The sequence below is a fragment of the Panthera pardus genome, unplaced genomic scaffold (assembly GCF_024362965.1).
Source record: "Panthera pardus isolate Hobbes unplaced genomic scaffold, ASM2436296v1 HiC_scaffold_20, whole genome shotgun sequence".
Lineage (NCBI taxonomy): Eukaryota > Metazoa > Chordata > Mammalia > Carnivora > Felidae > Panthera > Panthera pardus.
The window spans coordinates 85954564-85973705 of NW_026526766.1; the positions used below are offsets into that span (position 1 = coordinate 85954564).

The 19142-nt window shown below is 55.3% G+C and overlaps 1 protein-coding gene across 14 annotated transcripts; it reads right to left on the minus strand.

Annotated features, from left to right (window-relative positions):
- Positions 1 to 196: 196 nt before the first annotated feature.
- On the minus strand, positions 197 to 17139 carry ST6GALNAC6 (ST6 N-acetylgalactosaminide alpha-2,6-sialyltransferase 6). Of its 14 annotated transcripts, none has more exons than XM_053908317.1 (7): positions 17077 to 17139; positions 11808 to 11864; positions 10114 to 10204; positions 8108 to 8287; positions 5275 to 5681; positions 2369 to 2476; positions 197 to 1698 (listed from the first exon to the last, which is right to left on the minus strand). In XM_053908317.1, exons 2-7 carry the CDS (start codon positions 11831 to 11833, stop codon positions 1509 to 1511), a joined length of 1002 nt encoding a protein of 333 aa, XP_053764292.1. In that variant the 5' UTR covers positions 11834 to 11864; positions 17077 to 17139; the 3' UTR covers positions 197 to 1508. The 14 variants fall into 14 exon arrangements, with proteins under 14 accessions (XP_053764292.1, XP_019276567.2, XP_019276573.2 ...); XM_019421022.2 differs by lacking the exon at positions 17077 to 17139 and adding an exon at positions 13025 to 13173; XM_019421028.2 differs by lacking the exons at positions 11808 to 11864; positions 17077 to 17139 and adding exons at positions 11898 to 12138; positions 13025 to 13172.
- Positions 17140 to 19142: the final 2003 nt, after the last annotated feature.

Below are 19142 nucleotides of genomic sequence, written 5' to 3' on the forward strand. Positions count from 1 at the left end.
GGAACCCCACACACCTCCGGGGCTGCCAGGTCTCCACCCAAGCTGCAAAACGCATGACTCACTGGCCGGTTGAAGGAGCTGGCCATCCTGTGTATGAACTTCCAGGCTGGCTGGAGGGTGTGGGCACTGTCCTGAGGAAGCCCACAGCCAGGCCAGAGGGAGTCAAGCTGGATCTGAGAGACACAGGAAACGGAACCAGAGCTTAGGTGCATTTATTCTGTACAAATCGTTACAAAACCAAGTCTGGGGTAGTTGCCGGTCCCCAGCCCCCACCCCAATGTGCAAAGGCTTGCTGCTGGCCTCTTCCTTCTCCCCCTGACCCCTCCCACTCCACAGCCTCCTCCAGGAAGCCCTCCAGTCTTCCCTTCCAGGCTCTGGAAGAGCAGGGGCGAACCCACCCCACTGAGGTCCAGCAATAAAGTGCCTGATGTAGAGTGAGGGGACAGAACCCAGGCAACACAGCTCCTGGCCCCCTAGAGCCCTCCCAGGCCCAGCGGAGGGGAGGCCCTCGGACAACTACAGCAGCTGCAAAGGGGCTATGTGAAACCCCAGTTTGGCTGGGATTCCCCCCTTCTCAGCCCCAAAGTCTCCTCCAATAGGTAGAAATCCTCACTGCTGGATGGCAGAAAAGGGAGCCTGGCTCTTTAAGAGCCAAACTAATGGCAGCTGAGTGGAGGGACTAAGAAAACAGCTGAAGGTTTATCCCTTTCCTGTTATATTCCCCCCAAACTCTGTGGGAGTTTGCGCAAAAATACCCTTAAGTTTCCAGAAGGAGGAGAGGAAGGGAACCCCAGTCCCCCAGGGAGCTGAGCCCCCCAGCCAAGGGTGGTGGCTGGAGGGGTCCAGTCTCAGGGAGGACAGACCCAAGGAGGTCAATGGGGAAAGTGGGAGGGGGTCTCAGCCTCCACGTTAGAACCTGACATGGGCAGAAGGGCGACCAGAGAGGGGGCAAGGGTTTTGTCCAAAGCCACTCAGGGCAGAGCCAAGACCCGGATGCTGGCTCCCACCTCTAGGATCCCCCACAACCCCCCAAATGGTCTGGCCTGCCCTCCAGACAGCCCCACTCCCATGCAGCTTCTCTTTCTGGCTCTGGGAAGCGAGGGAGCAACACAAAGTTCCCAGCTCCTCGGGACAGGACCTCAGCGTCCCAGCCTCAGGGAGTGACTGGAGGTCCATCCTGGGGCTCCGGACCAAGGACTCATGGGAAAGCACATGTCCTTAGCCTCAGATAACTTCAGAAATACCCTGATTGACTATGCTCAGACCCTGACTGGACGAGAAATACCCCCAACACCCCTGATTAACCACATAGAAGCTCAAATCCCTGATTGGTCAAGAGATACCCCCGGGCCTTGGCTGGCCAGAGGATACTACCCCCGACAAGGCCCTGATTGGCCAGAAGACGCTCCGACCAGCCTTGATTGGCCAGGAGACGGCCCTTGGTTGAGTGGCTGGCAGGAGAGAGGCCTCTCCTGTGTCCCTTAGGAGGGGTCCACAGGCAGGGCGGCCTAGGTCCACGAGGGGTGGGAGAAAGTGATTCCATACAGCTGGGCCCAGGATGAGAAGACCCTCTTCTCCGTGATGAAGCGGTGGTGGTTGCCCTTGCGGCTGTGCTCATTCTGGATGTAGGTGACACACTCATCCGGTCCCTTGGGCTCATAGTAGTGGTAGGGCATGCGTTGCAGACGGGGCCGCTGGCTGGGGCAGAGCAGAGAGGGGCTGTAAGGGCAGGGTAGGCACCGGCACAGCCCTCGCCCTTTCCAGCCCCTGACTTGCTATAGGATTTTGGCTCGGGGGGGTGGGGTGGGGGGAATCCCTGCCCCTCCTTGGGCCTCAGTTTTCCCATCTGTCGAATGGATGTAGGGTGGACTAGGTTTATGACCATCCAACTTTTTTTTTTTTTTTTTTTTTAATATGATCCGAACGTTTCCTTTCCTGAAGAGGGAGGCAGTGTAGGGTAGTGGTAAGAAGTATGGGCTCCGGAGCCTGGCCCCACTGCTTCCTGTCTGTGGGGCCTTAGGCCACTCACAAAACATCTTTCTCAGTTTTTCTCATCTATGAAACAGAAAGAGTAATGCAACTATCCATGTGGGTCACCGTGAGGAGTACATGAGATAATGAATGAAGCCACGCTTGGTACATGGGCTTTTCATGTGGTCATCTCAATAATAGTGGCCATTAATATACAAAATCTGGACTATGGTTGAGCTGGGGAGAGGCCCCTGAGGCAGCTAGCCCCAAGGAGCTTAGATCTCTGCAGAGCAGTCTGAATACCCTAAGACCGAGGCTTCAAAGGCACCCCCAGCCAATGTTTCTGGGTTCCAAGCTGCAGCTAGTGACTGGGCGTTGTGTGGGGTGGGGGGCTCACCTGCAGTAGTCAGGGGGGACCATGCCATAGACGTGCACGTGGTCACACAGCTCCACTGCAATCACCATGGTGAACCAGCCGGTGCTCAACCACGAATGGGACTTTTCCCTGCGGGCAGAGAGGGGGCATGATGAGGGGTCAGGCAGGCAGGGAGGAACGGTCAACCCACCTGGGGTTTCCCAGAACTCCTCCCGCCATCAGGGCCCTCCCCCAACTTCAGTGACCACCCCACCCCCCGCCCCGCAGCCCAGCCCCACTGTGGGAACACGTGCGTGCTGGCAGAGGACTTGTCTGGGCAGAGATGAGGGGTGTGGAGAGAGCGCCTTTGAAGGAACAGGGCACGCTGGGAATAGACTCCCGGGGAGACTGGTCACAGTAGGGCAGGTTGCAAGTGACCATGAGCTCACTAGACTCATGGCCTTGCTTGATGGAACTTGCTAGGAACAGCTGTGCCCACGCTAGGAGCAAACGCCTAAAGGGAGACTAATCAGAGAAGGTCATGCTGAGAGTGACCACGGGTTCACAGCAAGGCACGGGAGGTAGCCAAGGACCTGGAGCCTTCGCTGTCCACTACGGCAGCCAGTAGCCACATGTGGGCACACGACGTGTGGTTGAAATGTGCTGTCGGTGTAAAATATGCCTGGGATTTTTTTAGTATGAGAGAAAGAACACAGAAAATGTCACTGGTAGTTTTTGATACTGATCATATGTTGAACCGAAAATAGTTTGGATATATTTGATTGAAGGTGGTTCTTTGGAAAGTTTGGAAAGAAAATAAACCTCTCACAAGACTGACCAAGAAAAAGCAAAGATACAAGCTACCAGTATCAAGAATAAAACCGAGGACATCATCGCAGATCCTGTAGACATGAGGACAATAAGAAAACCACAAACAAGCACATACGTAAATTTCACAACTTCAATGAAATGGACCAATTCCTTGAAAATCAGAAACTACTGAAACACAGCCAAGACGAAACAGATTAACCTAAGTGTCTGTGACTATTAAGAAATTGAATTCATTGTTCAAAACCTTCTGAGAAAGAACTCTGCAGACCCAGAGAGTTTGGCAAATTCTACGAAATATTTAAAGAAGAAATAACACCGGGGTGCCTGGGTGGCTCAGTCGGTTGAGTGTCCGACTTCGGCTCAGGTCATGAGCTCGCAGTCTGAGGGTTCGAGCCCCGCGTCAGGCTCTGTGCTGACAGCTCAGAGCCTGGAGCTGCTTCAGATTCTGTGTCTCCCTCTCTCTCTGACCTTCCCCTGCTTGTGTTGTCTGTCTGTCTGTCTATCTCTCTCTCTCTCAAAAATAAACATTAAAACATTTTTTTTAATAAAATAAAATAAAGAAGAAATAACACCAATTCTATACATTTTCAGAGGCCAGCATTACCCATACTACCAAAACCATACAAAAACAGCACAAAAACCAAACAAAACTACAGATCAAGATCTCTCATGAATACAGACACAAAAATCTGAACAAGATATTAGCAAGTCATATTCAGCAGTATATAAAAAAGAATAATACGCCACAGCCAAGTGGAGTTTATTCCAGAAATGCAAGTCTGATTCAATATTCAAAAATCAATTGGTATAATCCACCATAGTAATAGTCTTAAGAAAAACCACATGATCATATTAATTGATGCATAAAAACACTGGATAAAACTCAATATCCAATAATGATAAAAACTCTTAGCAAATTAGTTAGAAAAGAGAAATTTTTCAACCTGATAAAGAGCAGCTAAAAACTCTATAGCTAACATCATATTCAATGATGAAGGACTGAATGCTTTCCCACCAAGACCGGGACCAAGGCAAGATGTCTACTCTCACCACTTCCAATACAATTTGACCTTGTATTGCCGGTCCTAGCCAGTGCAATAAGGCAAGAAAAAGAAATAAGATGCATACATATTGGAAATTGTCCTTACAACATGATTACGTATATGGAAAATCCCAAAGAACCTAGAAAAATTTCCCAGAACCAATAAGGAAACTTAGCAGGATTACAGGATATAAGGTCAACCCACAAAAACCAACTGTATTTCTATCTACTAGCAATGAACAGTTGGGAACCCCCAAAATTTTAAATACAATTTACAACAGCACCCTCAAATTTTAAATATTTAGGGATAAATCAGGGGCCGCCTGGGTGGCTCAGTCGGCTGAACTTCTGACTTCGGCTCAGGTCATGATCTCACGGTCCGTGAGTTCGAGCCCCGCGTCGGGCTCTGTGCTGACGGCTCAGAGCCTGGAGCCTGCTTTGGATTCTGTGTCTCCCTCTCTCTCTGCCCCTCCCCTGCTCACGCTCTGTCTTTCCCTCTCTCTCAAAAATAAATAAACGTAAAAAAAATAAAAATAAATACTTAGGGATAAGTCAAACAAAATAAGCACAGGGTCTTTATGTTGGATGTATTGGGTTAATTGGGCTACTACAAAAATATAAATTACACATACAGCTTGCGTTATATTTCTACTGGATAGCATCGGCCTAGCTTTTCTGGGGAGATTAGCCAGAGAAGGACATGCTGGGAAAGATGTATCCTTAGGATAGAGTACGCTGGGAGCAACCGTGTGCCTAAAGCAAGACATGCTGGGTACAGTCAATACCTTCCAGAGGCAGACTACGGGGAGCAGAGCATGCTAGGAGCCCTGTTCCCTCAGAGCAATGCAGGCTGGGAAGCCTTCCTGGGGGAGACGAGACCATGCAGAGCCCGTTGGAAGTGACTCATGCTAAGGGCTGGACACAATGAAAATCCCCTAGGAAAACCTGAGCAGAGAGCAGCAGGAAGTGACCACACCCTCAGAGTAGTGCATGCCGGGAACAACAGGCCCCCTGGGCAGAGAATGCTGATGGGGAGCACAGGGCCGGCCGGAGGGGGCAGGCAGGAGGCTGGTACCTGTCCTTGCCCGTCTCACCCCGGAAGAGGTCGTCAAATTGGCGCATGCGGCCGGGAGAGACGGCATAGGCCTCCATGTTGGGGAACACCAGGCCTGCCCGCTGGATGACACGCACAAGGCTGCCCTGGGGCTTCTGCATCTTGTTTGGGGGGCCCCAAAAGATGAACGCAGTTTCGGGGGTCCGGTTGACGAATTCCTGGGGCCTCCGCAGCACACGGAATACGCTGGAATGGGCTACCACACGGAATGTGGTCTTGTTGCCTACGTCGGCCGAGTAGCCTGTGGTGGGCGCGTCGTTCATGCGGATTGTGCACTCGGCTCGCTCGATCTCAGGGCCCAGCTTGGTTCCCAGCAGGTGGCTAGAGCTGGTGACAATCACACACTGGTGGCACCGGGAGGGCAGCGTCTGGGGGGAGGCAGCAAGGAAAGTCAACACTATCGCGACCATTCGGTGCCAGGCCCTAGGCTCTGTACATCCAGGCCTCCAGGAGGCAGGAATTATTTTCCCATTGTAAAAACAGGGAAGCTGAAGGCTGTTCGCTCGACATTCAACAAACACTTCCAGCAAGCTGGCTAATGGCTAAATACCAGGGACAGAGCTATGAGAAAAAGGGCCCCGTCCTGCCTTCAAGAGGCACAGTTAGGCAGAGAACAAGTAAAAGATAAAATGATGCCAGGCGGTGAGCAAAACGTACCACGAAGACAATACAACAGAGGCAAGGGATCAGGAGGGACAGGAGTGGGGGCTCCTCTAGAAAGATCATCCAGTGGGGGCCTGTCGGAGCCGAGACCAGGAGGATGAAGAGGAACCACATAGGAAAATAATTGAGGCGGGGGAACAGCAAGACCAGAGGTGCTGAAGTGGGAATGGCCACCGTGTGTTGAGAAGCCAAAGGCGGTCACTTGTCCAGAGCCGAGTGAAGGAACAGGAGGACAGGACAGTTATGCAGGGATGTCCCCAAAGTCACCCAGCAGAGGAGTGCAGTGCTGGGGTATGAACCCAGGTCGATATGGCCACAGAGCCCCAGGCTTGGTCCAGTTCTCCTAAGAGGGCAACCTCCCCAGGGCACCCATGACATTTCCACACCATCCACACGTAAGACACCACCTGTCAAAAAGGAAAGAGTGTGGAAGCCCGTCTGGGCCTGTTTCCCCCACCGGTGAGTGAGTTGAAACCACGTGTTCTCTGGGGCCTGTTTTCTGCCCATGGAATTCCTGTTCGCCCTCTAAGTGTGAGCTCAGGCGCCACCTCCTCCAGGCAGTCTGCTCTGAGCCCTCACTCCAAGATCTAACAACAGCTCCCATGGACCTCAACGGATGGCTTTTCCAGCCTTCCCGAGCTCTACTGGCTTCCCCTGTCAGCCTGGTGTCACCCACACTCAGGCTGTTCCACTTTCTCCCTGGTCCCATTATTTGTGTTTCTCTTTCAAGGATTCTTAGGGTCTCAGTTAGGTGTCAATCCATCTCTGAACACCTGCCAATGGGCCCTTTCCCAGCAAGGGTGCATTCAGAGCCCCTGGTTCAGGCTCTAGACACACGACGTGTGCAAAGACCCTGAGGGATTTAGGAGGGGGTCGTTGTTGTTTTTAATTTTTTTTTAATGTTTATTTTTGAGAGGGGGGGGGATGGGGAGGGGCAGAGAGAGATGGGGACAGAAAATCCAAACCCAGCTCCGTATTGACAGCAGAGAGCCCGATGTGGGGCTTGAACTCAGGAACTGTGACAGAGCCCAAGTTAGCCACTTAACCAACTGAGCTGCCTAGGTACCCCTGGGGGGGTGGGGTTTGAGGGAGGGGAAGGAGGCAGGCAGGGATTGGGAGACCACCTTCTCCTGGGAGGCGGAGTTCATATTCCAGGCCAATGATTATCTACTTGGCCTCCCAGAAAACATCTAGGGCTCAGAGGATTATGGGGTGAACCCCAGAAATACAACCTGCGTTTCACGGCTACCCAAGGCAAACAGAAGCCCCAGGAATGATTTCTGGCTTCTCTCTACAGCTACAACTCCCCAGGGGTTGGGGCAAAAAATACCCTGGCTCCTCCCCTCCGTTGCTGTGTGGACTTGGACAAGTGACTTTGCCTCCCTGAGTCTTGGTTTCCCCATCTCTTCAAGGCGAATAACAATGCTGACCTTACAGGGTTGGTATGCTCATTACTGCTAATCACAGTGCCCGGCACACAGCAGGGAACTGACAAAGGGCAGCCATTATTAGGACTGTTTTTGTGTTGTCAAATACTTGAGCCTTCTGCTCTCAAACCTTGTGTGGACTACCCAGCAGAGATGGAGATCCGTGAAAACCAGAGACATCTCTCCTTAGGAATTCTGACTCAGGAGGCAGTAGGATATCAGCACTAAAAATGGAACCCTGAAGACAACTGAGGCCCAGAGAGAGACAGGGCACTTGTGCAACATCACACAGCAAACAAGGGGCCGAATGGGGCGCCTGGGTGTCTCAGTCGGTTACGCATCCGACTTCAGCTCAGGTCACGATCTCGCGGTCCGTGAGTTCGAGCCCCGCGTCGGGCTCTGGGCTGATGGCTCAGAGCCTGGAGCCTGCTTCCGATTCTGTGTCTCCCTCTCTCTCTGCCCCTCCCCCCGCTGAAATAAATAAACATTAAAAAAAAAATTAAAAAACAAACAAACAAGGGGCTGAAGGCACTGGAAGCTATGGCCTTGACTCCTGGGGTCCCCCCTTTCCTTTAGAAGGAATGGAGGCAGCAGAGGGAGGAGGAGGAGGAGGAGGAGGAGGAGGAGGGAACAGTGACGGCGGGCAATGGGAAAGACCAGCCCCCAGCCCGGTCTCAGGGAGCGCCCCGAGGTGGTCATGCTACCTTGTTGCCAAGAATTGGGACGTAGCCGTCGCTGATGCTCCATGCCTTGAGGTTGACAGGCCTGCGGGTGCGGCCTCGCAGGGAGCCGTAATGGAAGACCTCATTGGCACTGTTGGAGCTGTAGAGGATGAGGATGGTGATGAGGGCAAAGAGGATCACGAACACTGCTGACCGCTGCTCCTGGAGAGGGGAGAGGCTGGTGAGCGCCCGGCCGCCCGGCAGGCCCCCGCCTCATCCTTGCCACCCACCACGCCTGGCTCACTCCCGCTCTTCGTTCCAGACCAGCTCAGATACCACCTCGTCTGGCCCCTGAGTACCCCCTATCACAGCGCCGGTCACACTGTTCAAACTGCAGTCCCCCCAGTGAGGCCATGAGCTCCGCGGGCGGGGACCGAGATGGCCTCGATGGCCACCGTATCCCAGCTCCCAGAGCACAGAAGCACGGAAGGTTCTCAGAGAAGGCTTGCTGGATCGGACTGGATGTGGGTGTCAGAAGGACCCCTCCAGCCACAGCTGGAAGGATGCCTGGAGACAGGTGGGACATTCAAAGGAGGGGATCCTGGTCTTCCCCAAACAGTAACCCAATGTCATGTTTGTCATTCATTAAAGCTGGAGGGGACGGATCTGGTCAGGAAGCGGGATGCACGGGACAAAGTGGGATGCATTGTCACTGCCAGGGCAGGAAAGCGAGATCCAAAGTGTCCCTTGGGATTCATCTGCCCAGGGTCGGCACAGCTAGGCAAGGCCCGGAAATCCCGGCTCCTTGCGCTAACCGCCCCTCTGTGCTGGTTATTCGTGTATCGCTTCTCAGCTCCAAGTTCATCCTTTTTGCCTGTCTGTGCAAATGGACCTGGGCCCTTAGATGCACGTCCTTGGCAGCTTAAACGCAGGTGAAGCTTTGTCAGGAAAGGACGCTGGAGAGGCAGTGCAGGAGAAAAGGAGTTTGCTTCCTGCTTCTGGTGGCTTTGACGCCTGGTCCCGGTGCCTTTGCTCCCCCAGAGCACATGGCTTCCACAGCACATGTGGCCAGCAGCTTCCTCCTGTACGTGCCTTCAGGCACTTTGGGAGCAGAGTGTCTCTGGCCCCTTCTATGATCACAGCCTCTCTAGAGCTCAGCGGGTGTAATATACTCAACCACACACAACACCCAGAGACCATGAGCTTCCCCGGAGCAGTTTTGTATGAGCTCTGAGTGCCTCCTGGGAGTGGTCTCCTGTGAGCAGCCTTCCCCATAGCCCAGGGAGTGGTTTTGTGATGACTTCCACCAGCAGACCGCCACAGTGAGTTCTCTGCCACCCGGTGGGCCAGAGCTGTGCCCTCTCCAGCAAGGCCTGGGTCTCGGCCCTGCCGGTGGTGGCTGTTCCTTGTACTGGCTATTCCTGTATTTCTCAGAATGGCCATCCCTCGTGACTCCAATGCCCGGCTGTACCTAATGATTCTTTATGTTAAACTTTCCCTGTTCAAATTACTGTGTGCTTTCTCTCTCTCAGTTGGACCCACACTGGTACGTCCACACCACACCACCCCCAACCCTCAGGCTCTTCCAAAGCTTCGCTGCAGTGGATCCCAGGAAAGGCGTGTGCAGGGCCAGGCGCATAGTAGGTGCTCAGGAAAGCAGGAACGAATCGATCACTCTGACAGCCTCAGAGTGACGCAAACAACATTCCGTCACCTTTGACTCTGACCACTGCTCAGAGCAGTACCCTCCGTCCGGCACATCCCAGTGCTGTGTCCATCACATGGGCCAATCCTTTACCACAGATGGACCAGTCAAACCTAGGAAGACACAGGTGGATACGGGCCCAGAGAGAGGTAGGAGCTTGCCCAAAGCCACAGAGATCAGTGGCCACGGCAGAGCTCCAGCCAGGGCCTCCGGGGCATCAGGCACTTCCTGGCTGGAAAGAGGCACTGGTGGTTGTCTGGGTCTGGGGCACAGATCCAAAGGAGCCCATTTCACTGGGTAAATAAAAGGCCGGGATGGGGACGAGAAATGAAGGGGGACTTACTTTGCTGCTACTCATCTCTCTCCGGCGTCTGCTGAGGGGCAGGGGCCGGCGTCCTGCAGGTGGCCCAGGGGGCAGGGATGTGGGGTCACACCTGCAAGCCACAGAAAGCGTTATGGCCACAGCTGGTCAAAGGCTACACCCTCCCCACCCCGCCAGCTCTCCTACCCACCCATGACTTCAAGGCTCAGGGTCATACGCATTTTGCAGAGAGAGACACTGAGGCCCGGAAAGGGCAGGAACCTGCCTTCAGGTCACACAGCCCGGTGGTGCAGAGCCCGACCTCTCTCTCTCCTTGCTCTCTCTTTCTCTCTCCCGCTCTGCTTCCTGAGCAGGGACCTTCCCACTCATTAGCTCTCCTAGGCAGCTGGAGGGCCTAAAGCTGGCTCCCAAGCTGGGGGGCTTGCCCCCCACTCAGCAAGAGCCCCACTGTATATTCCTACTCTGACTTAGGTCCCTGTGGGCTTGGAATAAAGCACAGGCAGCCCTCCAGAAGTTGCATCAACTGTCCCTCTGTCTAGAACACCCTGCCCTCTTGGACCCTGCTCATGCCCTCTCAGCGTCCAAGCCTAGGGTAGACCAGGAACTTCCTCTGTGTGTCCCCTCACGGCTAGGCTGAGAGCTCTCGGAGCGTGCAGCCGGCACAGATCCTCACTCGCATTCTCCACTGTGCCTCCAAAGGCGTGGAGGTGGGTGCAGGAGGTTCGCTGAGTGACTTCGTTAATGAACAACAAGCCCTTAGGAGTTAAGGGCACAGACTGGACAATCCGCTATAACCACAGCCGCACCCTCAGAGGGTAGGTGGGGAGCCTCAAGTAACAGCCCTTCCTTCCTGCCCCAGTCGGCCCTTAGCAGCTGCAGCTGCGAGGGGACCTCCTCACAGGCCCTAGCTCCTTTCCGACCTCAGTTTCCCCACCTGTCAAAAGGGAGTAAGTGCTTGCATCCAGCCACCTCCAGCAGATTCAAGGCCAAAAGGCACTAAGGGAGGGAGAGTGTGCAGAAGAGAAACGGAGGCCCAGGGCTCCCCAGCTCGGTCCTCCCCTCCAGGGGCCTCCAGGCCCCGCCACTATCCCCACCCCTTGACCTGGCGGCTGTTTACTCCTACACAGCCACCAGGAATAGCCACGGCACGACAGGCCAAAGGAGGCTCCCCCCACATGCCGCTCCTGATTGGTTGGGCCATGACTCCGCCCACTGCCCAGCCCCACCCCCTTCTCCGCGGAAGCCCCCCTCCTCCCAAGCCCGGTTTCAGATTTCAGATTTCCCCCAGGCGGGAGGGCCAGTCAGGGCGTACTGGGGACTCTCACTGGGTACAGTGCCTGCCACACAGATCAGGAAACTGAGGCTCATTAGAAGAGAAAAGCAGCTTGTCCTAGGCCTTACAGCCCTTTGGGGAGCAAGACGGGGGTCCAGAATCCCAGGGTCGCGCTTAGGAGCACCGACCCTCTGGCTGGCAGTCCAGGCCATCTCGGTCCAGCCTCCCCTCTCGCTACCCTTTCCTTCGGATGCCCCAAGCTCCAGACACACCAGAGCACTCCAGTTCCCAGGCCCACCCAATACTTTCCCACCTTTGCCCGAACAGTGACCTCAGCCAGGACCACCGACCCCCTGGTCAGCCCCGTCACCCTCCTGCTCTGGGAAGGTCCTGGTCATACAGCATCTCAGGTGCCAGTGCGAATCCCGGTTCCACCACTTACTGGCTGAGGGGCCTCGGGCAAGCCATGTGACCTCTCTGAGCCTCAGTTTCCTCATCTCTGAAATGGGAATAATAAGAGTAGGTGACTTACGGGGTTGTTGAAAGGATTCAAGCAGCTGCGGCAAGGGAAGCAAGGAGCTTGCAAGTGCTGGGTCAGTGCCTGACAGTAGCTGTGAGTCTTGTGGGTATTCATTGTTGAAGGCCTGCCTCACCTTCAGCTTAAATGCTGCCCCTTGTTGGACACCTGGCTTAGCCACTTCCCTCTAATATCGAGGAAGGCGTGCAGGGAGCCACACTATGCATCACGCACTCACCCAATCCTCCTGGCCACGCTGCAAAGGAAGGGCTCTTACTTCCCATTTCACAGATAAGGAGAGTGAGGTTCAGAGAGGCCAAGCTCCTTGCACAGCTGCCCAGAGTCTGCTGGGGAGCCTTGTTTACAGCTTGTTTGCAGAGAGCAGCCCAGGGCTGAGCCTGCCAGGATCTCCTTCCAGGATCTCCTCGCGCTGGAAGGGGCCAGAGGGCACCAAGTGTGTGCCCAGCACCTGGCCCAGCACCAGGGAGCAGGCCTGCTGGGGAGCAACTTGCTAAGGCTGGGGAGGCGACAGCCCAGAGCACCGGGCCAGGAGCGTGGCCTCAAGCCCCGAGGCTGGTCGTTCAGGAAGAGGGCTCAGTCGTGGGCTCAGGGTGGGGGCCACACCCTGCCCTCTGTTTGGGGGCTTTGCCTCTCTCAGCCGGGGGGCTGGGGGAGGTGGGGTCCTCCTGCAGGGTCGAGAAGCCCCCACAAGCCGCTCGGGAGGAGGGCTCCGGGGAGGAGGGGGAGGGGGCTCCTAACGTCTAGATGGGGGAGGGCGCTGAGCCCGTGGGTCCACCAGTGGGGGACGACTCACTCTCTGCGCCCCCTCTTGCGCTAAGCCCCCCGATTTCCGCACTCGGGGGGGTCCGGAGCCCTAGCGCCAGCTGGGACGAGGAGGGAGGCAGGACGGCGGCAGGTCCCCGAGCTCTAATGGGGTAGTCAGTGGCAGGGGCCCCGCGAACCCCGCGGCGGCCCTAGGGCGCGAGGACCGGTACCTCCAGGCGCCACCGCCGAGAGAGAGCGGGTCTGGAGGAGCCCCGAGGCCCCGCATCTTCCCCATCCCTGGCGACTCCCTGCCCCCGCCCCGGGGCGCAGGCAGAGCCCCCCCTCCCGCTGCCCGCCTCTGCGCGGCGCCCGCTCACCTCCCCCGGGGAGCGCCCGGCCCCCCGCGGCCCCCGAGCCCCCTCACATGGCGCCGGGAGCCGAGAGCCGGGGTCCGCGCTGCTCCGGCCGCCCAGGCCCCGCCGCAGCCCACGCCCGCCGGGTCCTAGCGCCGCCGCCGCCGCTCTGGCCCAGGCCGGGGAGGCGGGCGGAGCCTGGAGGGGCCGCGGGTGGCTCCGCCCCCCGGGCGGCGCCGGCGGGGAAGGGCGAGGGGCGGGCGACCCCGGGACCCGGCCGCTCTGGCGCGTCGCTTGCCCCTCTGGGCAGCCGGTAGGGGCAATGAAAACCGCAACAGCCTTCTGGAAACCTTCAGTGTGGGTCGGGCCCGCTTCTATCTCGCTTTACTGCCGCCACGACCCGGATGGGGAAACTGAGTCCCGGAGCACGCTGAGCTTGGAACCAGTTGAGTTCCTCTCTGGGCCCCCTTCCCCAGGACCTCCAGAGCCCTGCATCCAGGAGTCACCGTAGGTGAACTCACCGGTCCTCCTGTGGAGTCAAGTCCAGCTGTGTGCCACCCCACCAGATGTTGGGTCGTGGCACATTACTTACCTTTCCTCTGCCTTGGGAAACAGGAAGAACGACCTCATAGGGTGTTTTAAGGATTCAGAATGTTATGTTACTTATAGGTACTGGGGTATACATGACATCATTTCATGTGATAACGAAACATAACAATTTAAGTAGCCATTCTAGGAGCCTGGTTAAATAAAGGCACAGCCCCGCTAAAATGGATGATGCAGGGTCCATATGCACTGACAGGAAGGCATGTCCAGGATATTTACAGGCTATTTAAGTGAAGAAAGCAACTTAAAGACGTTAATCATGCTAGAAAAGGAAATTGTAAAACTTTGCTTTCCCCTCCTGCATGTGTAGTCTGGAGAAATTCTTTCACGTGTACACAACAAAATCCTGAGTGGCGGTCCTTGAAATAACACCAAACTGGAAACAGCCTATATATCCATCAACAGGAGAATGGATTTGTTTCCTTTGCCATATGCGGCGGTGAACTATTATATAGCAGGGAAAACGAACAAGCTACAATGGCAAGGATGGGTTTTAGAGACACGAGCGGTGAAAAAGACAAGTCCCAGAAGACAAAACTACACACTATATTAAGCATACAGCTGGCAGCAGGCTACTTCTCCCAGCCAGGGAGGGGGTTAGCTTTTGCCTATCCGAATGATTAAAGTTTTACAAGCAAAAGTTAGTTAAGAACACAGTTGTCTCTGTGGGGTAGGCAGGGATGCAGGAAAGGGGAGGGAGGAAACAGAGGCGGGCATTTCTAGTACCACTCTAGTCTTTAAGTGGGACTTGGGGTTTGAGAGGTTCATTATATTGTTATGTTTTATAATTTACAAGAATGATCTATGCCACCATTTTTATGTATCACAGTAATTTTTTTTAATGTTTATTTATTTTTGAGACAGAGAGAGACAGAGCATGAACGGGGGAGGGTCAGAGAGAGAGGGAGACACAGAATCCGAAGCAGGCTCCAGGCTCTGAGCTGTCAGCACAGAGCCCGACACGGGGCTCGAACTCACGGACCGTGAGATCATGACCTGAGCTGAAGCCAGATGCTTAACTGACGGAGCCACCCAGGTGCCCCATGTATCACAGTAATTAAAAGGTGAAAGAAAGAGGGACGCCTGGGTGGCTCTGTCGGTTCAGTGTCCGACTCTTGATTTTGGTTCAGGTCATGATCTCGTGATTCGTGAGACTGAGCCCCAAGTCGGACTCTGTGCTGAGCCTGCTTGGGATTTTGTTTCTCTCTCCCTCTGCCTCTTCCCTGCTCGTGCATGCAAGCGTACCCTCTCTCTCTCTCTCAAAAATAATAAACTTTTAGAGAAAAAAGTCAAATTAAAATAAGGAGATACTTTTTTGCCTATCAGTGATTAAAGTGTTAAGAGTGGTTATTTCTGCAATGATGAGATTATGGGCTGCTTTTTTTTTTTTTTTTTTTTTTTGGCTTAACTGTATTTTCCAGAAATTTTAAGATTAACAGCCACAATGTTTTTATATTTAAAAACTGAGTTTTTAACTTATAAAAAAATGAACTGCATCTATAGCATGACTCCTTAAAAAAAAAAATACAACTATCGGGGGGGGGGGGGTGGGGTGGTGCCTGAGTGACTCAGACGGTTAAGCATCTGACTTTGGCTCAGGTCATGATCTTGTGGTTTGTGGGTTCAAGCCCCGCGTCGGGCTCTGTGCTGACGGCTCGGAGCCTGGAGCCTGCTTCTGATTCTGTGTCTCCCTCTCTCACTGCCCCTCCCCCGCTCGCAATCTGTCTCTCTCAAAAATAGACATTAAAAAAATTTTTTTTAAAGTATATAACTATCTATGCCTATATATTTGTAAACGTACATAAAAAGTCTGGAAGAATCCACACTGGACTACTGGCAGTCGTGTCCCCCTGGAGAATGGATGTGGGGCAGGAAGGGTGGGTGCTACCTTTATTTTCTGCTTCATAAAGTTCCAGGCTGTTTACATTGGACTCATTTGTTAATACCACTTTGTTTTAAATTAAAACCAAAGGGGGGGGGGGGCGTGCCCAAGGTCCTCCCTCCAGGTTGTGTAGACACTGCCCACTAGGCAGTGGGGCTCAGTGGGGAGGGCCAAAGGTGGATTCGAGGCTTCTTGCCCCTCTGGTGTCCACCTCCATCCGCTTCCTGAGCCGCACCCCACTTCAGCCCCAGACCTCTCACCCTGCCAGCGGGAGGACACAAAACCACAGGGCAGGGAGCAGGGCAGCCGGGTGGGAAGCTTGGTTATGGGGGTTCGGAGAAGAGGAGCCCCTTGCCCAAAGTCACCCCTCAGGTTAGAGCCTCTACCAGGGGTGGGGGTGTCCTGTCCCCAGCTCTTCTTCCTGCCCCAGGCCAATGACAGGGACTAGGGAGATCAGAGTGTTGCAGAACCAGTTCCTGGACCAAACCCGGAGCTGGAGCTCCCCCCTCAGGCCTGCCGGGCCAAGGCTTATTCCAGGAAGCTCTGCTGTAGGGCTGACTTCCCTTTTCCTGGGCCCCCCCAAAAGAACCACTTCAATAATAACAAGGATAAGAAAAACAGCTCCAGTGTGTCGCATGCCAGGTGCTTTCTCCTGTGCTAAGCACTTTGCAGATACACCTCACTGAATCCTTAAAATAACCTATGCGATGGGTACTACTACCCTCCAGAGGGAGAAAGTGCCACTCGGGGTGCGCACAGGTGCCCAGGCTGGGATTCCCCCAGGCCTGTCTGCTGAATAACCACAAGTCATTCTGCCCCAAAGCCCAAGGCCTGCCCCACACCCCCAGCAGGGCTTTCATGGACGGGTGGCCATGGCCAATTCTGGTGCTGTTCTCCAACTCTGCCCTGAGCTGGTCCTCCCCACAGAGCTGCCCATCCATGGTGTGGGGGAGATGGCCTCTGCTTCAGGCCTTCTTGTCCCGGGGCGGGGGTCCTGAGTGTGACCACCTTCCCTTCTTACCCCTTAGCAATCTTTGCACTGTTGGGGATTTTCCCTTCCGTGGGGCCCTAGAAGGAGCCCTCAGAGACCCCCTCACCTGCCACCCTAGCTCCCAATTTACACAGACCCAAACCAAGGCCCCGAGAGGGGTCAAGACTTGCCCAGGTCTCTCCCTCCTGGGTCCTGGGCACAGCCAGTGTGGGAGTCAAGCCTGGGAACTCCAGGCTCTTTTCCTCTGGACAGAGAAGAAGAGGCCAGTGAGCGTCTCTGGCAGGTATGGGCCTGCACACAGGAGCTGCTCCCAAGCGCATGTTCCCAAGACCCGGGCAGTGGGTCTGGAACCAGGAAGTAGCTGGCCCCAAGTTCCTTCTGAGAAGAGGCCCCTTAAGACACCTCCAGGCTGTGAGGCTCACCTGGTTTCCCCTCTGACCTCAGGAGGAAGTAGATGAGTCCTCAGCAGGCCTGCCGAGGGGACAAAGGAGCAGGGGTGTGGACAGGAAAACAGATCCCCGAAGGGGGGCTGCACATACGGTGCCCCACCCGGCCACACTCCTCAGAGCTGGGAGGAAGGTCCCGCCCCCAACTCACCTCCTGGAAGCTGCTGGAACTGCAGTGGCAGAGAAGAGGCTTCCTCGGAGAGCCTTCAGCAGGCCCAGAACCAGTCACCAGAGCAGCCAGGGGTCATTGTCTTTGGCCCGGAGGAAGAAACTGGTGGATCGTGCCTGCCAGGTCACCATCCCAGAAAGACACATTATTTAGGCCAACCCAGCAATAAACATCCCACCCGGGGGCAGGACCAGGACAGAGGCTCCTCTGTGCACTGGGCCCAGGGGCTGAGCCAGCATCTCCTGGGGGATGGAGGAGGAGGAGGCGGCAACCTCTTGGAAGGGGTGTGAGTTCAAATCTCCTCAGAAACAGCAGACTCTGTCCTTGGAGACCCAGGACAAGACTGTGAGCAGGGAAGCAGCTGGTCAGGGCCAAGGAGGGCAGGGCCGATGCTGAGCAAGGGAGATCCCATTGAAAATGATAGTCCCACACATCAAGGGCCATCCCTGGGGCCACCTCGGTGAATTCATACAATCCCATGAGGTAGGGACTACTTTTTTTTTTTTTTTTAAGTAGACTCCATGTCTACATGGGGCTTGAACTTACAACCCCGAAGTCAAGAGTCGCATGCTCTACCAAGCCAGCTGGGCGCCCCAGTGAGGACTACTTTAATATCTTTCACAGATGAGGAAACTGAGGCCAGGAAGAAGGCACTAATCTGCCAGGATCCCACGGCAGGACCCTGAGGGAGGCCAGGTCTCACTCCAGAGCCCTCCCTCCGAGCCTGGAAGTTCCCCCACCAACCCTCTGCCTGCCAGGTTACATCCCACCCTTACCTCTGCCCAATACCTGCTCAGAGACACTGGCCACTGCCAGGCCAGCAGCTGGCGTTCGGCTGCCAGCCTGCTCCTACTTCCCCAGCTCAGGGCTCTCCCCGCTCCTCCCACGCTTGCAGAGCCTTCTGGGCCTGCCTGGCACTGGGGCGGGGGAGGCCGGGCGCATAAAGCAGTGCCGTGGGCCAGGGGCCGGGTCTCCAGGCTCTCCTGAGAAGGCTGGGGGCAGCAGGGGGAGTGTGCTCCCTGGCACCCAGACTCCGTGGCACAACTGGCCACATAGTTTGCAGGGTGCAGCGCAAAATGAAAGTGTGCAGCCCCTTATGACAAAGTACTGTTAAGAATTTCAGGTTGACAACAGCAGAGCGTTACGCTAAGCATAAGATCCTAAACAACTGCGCAAGTCACCTGCCCGTGAGGTGGGCCCCAAGCCCTGGAGCTGGGGGAGCTAGGACCCCAGGGCTCCTCCATCGCAACTGACAGCCTGAGGTCCTGGGGTCCTGGTTTTTCATTAGTTTCCTGGTCTCCAGATTAAGGAAGGAGGCAAGGAGAGAGGGAGCGGAGGAAGGAAGGAAGGAAGGAAGGAAGGAAGGAAGGAAGGAAAGGAAAGGGAAAAGGGAGGGAGGGGTAGTTAAGTACTTTCACAGGCTCTCCCCAGCCCTCTGGTGCAGGGCCCAGGCACTCAGACTCCTTGCTCTCCTGGCTCAGCCAAGTGGCTTCTCCTTATCTGTCAAAGGTGCTAACTCTGTCCCGCTCCCCAAGGTGGCCACAGACCCTTGTTCACTGGCCCTTGCTGTTTACTGGTGAGTCTGTTTTTCCCACCCTACGGGTGAGGAAACTGAAGCTCTGCCTGCCTTTCTTGCAGTGTGACCAACTTCAGAGTTAACAGGGGATTTAACTGGCAAGATCCTTGGAATTTAACCCACGGAGCAGGGAGGTGACACGGGGTGGGGCAATTTCCTTCCCACCCTGAGTCATTTCCTCCCAAGCTCTGGACTCTCCTCCCACTGGTACAGGACAAGGGGTACCCTGGAAGCTGCTGAGGTGGGGCATTCCCCGTGCCAAGTGCAGCCAGGGAGCCAGACTTCCCGGCCTGGTGAGGAAGAGGCTTCCTGACTTGGCGGGGAAGCAGGTAGGCTCCTGGGGAAGAAACACGTGGGCAGGTTAAATGCCAGAAGTCTAGCCGGCTGTGGGCCCGGGGAGGGGCCCAAGGACCCAGCCTGCCCTCGAGTCAACAGGTTATGGGATTGTGGCAGGGAGAGGAGCCCCAATCCC